This window comes from Tachyglossus aculeatus, unplaced genomic scaffold (genome assembly GCF_015852505.1).
Source record: "Tachyglossus aculeatus isolate mTacAcu1 unplaced genomic scaffold, mTacAcu1.pri scaffold_105_arrow_ctg1, whole genome shotgun sequence".
NCBI classification, from domain to species: domain Eukaryota; kingdom Metazoa; phylum Chordata; class Mammalia; order Monotremata; family Tachyglossidae; genus Tachyglossus; species Tachyglossus aculeatus.
Genome location: NW_024044844.1, coordinates 644122 through 646550, shown reverse-complemented (window position 1 = coordinate 646550; position 2429 = coordinate 644122). Strand labels below are relative to the sequence as shown.

Sequence of the window (2429 nt, the reverse complement as noted above, 5' to 3'; positions counted from 1 at the left end):
ATTAAACCCCCTGTTTCCTCAACTCCCCATCACCTCTGCGTCGCCACAGTCTGTTCCCTTTGCTCTACCCCGCTCTTCCCACCCCACAGCACGTTTGTATATATGTACCTATCTATAATTCTATTTATTTATATTGATGCCTGTTTACTTGTTTTGATGTCTGTCTCCCCCTTCTAGACTGGAAGCCAGGTGTAGGCAGGGATTGTCTCTCTTCACTGTTGAATTGTACTTTTCAAACGCGTAGTACAGTGCTCTGCACATAGTAACTGTTCAATCAATACAATAGAATGAATGAATGAATGAATGAGAAGTTGAGGAAGAGTATGTTTTCACATTGGGCATCCAGCTGGAATTTTAAATGAATTGCAATCATCTACTTTCTCATTTCCTGTCCACATTGTTCCCAGGAAATTCAAGTAAAAAATGGCCAATGTCTCCATAGTGACAGACTTCCTCCTGCTGGGATTCTCAGAGGTCCGGGAGCTGCAGTTTGTCCACGCCACGCTGTTCCTCCTGGTCTATCTGGTGGCCCTGATGGGGAATCTCCTTAACGTCACCATCACCACCCTCGACCAGCGCCTTCACACTCCCATGTACTTTTTCCTCAGGAACCTGTCCCTCATAGATCTCTGCTACATCACCGCCACCATCCCCAAGTCCATCCTCAACTCCTTGACCAACAGCAGATCCATCTCCTTCCTGGGTTGTACTACACAGGTCCTTTTAATGATTCTTTTTGGTGGTTCAGAGCTTTTCATCCTTACAGTGATGTCCTATGACCGCTATGCAGCCATCTGCTGCCCCTTGCGCTATGACATCATCATGGACCGAGAGGTTTGTGGGAAGATGGCCACTGCCTCCTGGCTCAGCGGGGGTCTCTACTCCCTGATTCACACGGCCACCACCTTTTCCTCCCACTTTTGTGGTCCTCGCATCATTCACCAATACTTCTGTGAAATCCCCCAGTTGCTCAAACTCATGTGCCCTGGAGAGGCCCGGGCAGAGATCTGTGTTCTTATCGTCAGTGTCATTTTGGGTTTGGGCTGCTTTGTATCCATCCTTGTGTCTTATGTCCACATCTTCTTGGCAGTGCTGAAGATGTCGGCCACCGAGGGCCAGACCAAAGCCTTTTCCACCTGCCTGCCTCACCTCGCCGTGGTCTCTCTGTATCTTTTCACGGGTTCGTTTGCCCATCTGAAGCCACCCTCATCCTCCCCATCGACACTGGACCTGCTGGGGTCCGTGCTGTACACAGTGCTACCCCCCACCCTGAATCCCCTCATCTACAGCCTGAGGAACAAGGATATGAAAGCTGCCCTGGGGAAGATCTTCTCTGTTCACTTCATTTCCGGGATGAACTGATTCTTTTTGTCATGGATGTGTACAGAGAGCTCTCCTTCAGGGAAGGTTTGGCGAAAATGCTCCTCAGTACAGAGCTTTCTCTTTCAACCATCGCCTCACTGTCCTCCCTTCCCACCATTCCCTCCCTGGCATTCCTAACTCTCTAGACAGTCAGCGCTCAATAAATGCCATTAACCTAGTGATTGATTAATAAATTTATTGATTAGGAGAGTACAATGCATCAGAATTGGTATACAGGTTCCCTGCCCACAAGAAGCTGACAGTAGAGAGAGTATGATTCAATATGGGCAGGGAATGTATCAGTTAATTCTCTTGTATTGTACTTTCCCAAGCACTTAGGACAGTGCTCTCCACATAGCAAGCACTCAATAAGCACCATTAAAAGAAAGATCGTCTGAGAGGAGAATCTTCTTGGGCATTTGGCAAGAAGGTGAGGCTAAACAGAAATCCTGAAAACGATAATAGTAGTAATACTATTTATTAAGCACTTACTGTGTTCAAGACAGTGTACTAAGCACTTGGAGAGAATAAACAGATGGGAATTAGGCATGGTTCCCTCCCTAGGGGGTGCTCACTATTAAAGATCGCTCAATACAGGTGAAACCATAGCCGTGGAAGTTACCAAACAATCTTTTATGATTTTTATTTTGTTTGGTTTGATTTTAATGGTAGTTGTTAATCACTTACTATATGTCAAGCCCTGATCTAAGTGCTGGGTTAGATACAGTTTCATTAATGGCAGAGCATTGACTTTAGTTGTGGTATTAATGGCAGTACTTGGAAAAATGCCCAGCACTTGGAACAATGCTCAAAGTTTCGAACACTGCCTGGCACATAGTAAGCACTTAACAACTACCATAAAAAATAAAAAAGACCACTGGAACTATGTTCTAGTCCCTTTGGCTATGAGTGGGACCTGATATTGATGGTATTTGTTATGTGCTTACTATGTGTCAAGCACTGCCTCTAAAGCACCAGTGAGTAGGTGCAGTGAGTGGCTTGGCTTTGGAAGAGTGAAGTGTTGTAGTAGATCATCCAGGTATGGTAGGAGGGTGCAAGCTCCCTTC

The 2429-nt window shown here is 45.9% G+C and overlaps 1 protein-coding gene across 1 annotated transcript; it reads left to right on the top strand.

The window, feature by feature from the left end:
• Positions 1-423: 423 nt before the first annotated feature.
• Positions 424-1362, top strand: LOC119922488 (olfactory receptor 14A16-like). The gene has a single exon (XM_038742282.1). The coding sequence runs from the start codon at positions 424-426 to the stop codon at positions 1360-1362; it is 939 nt and encodes a 312-aa protein (XP_038598210.1).
• Positions 1363-2429: the final 1067 nt, after the last annotated feature.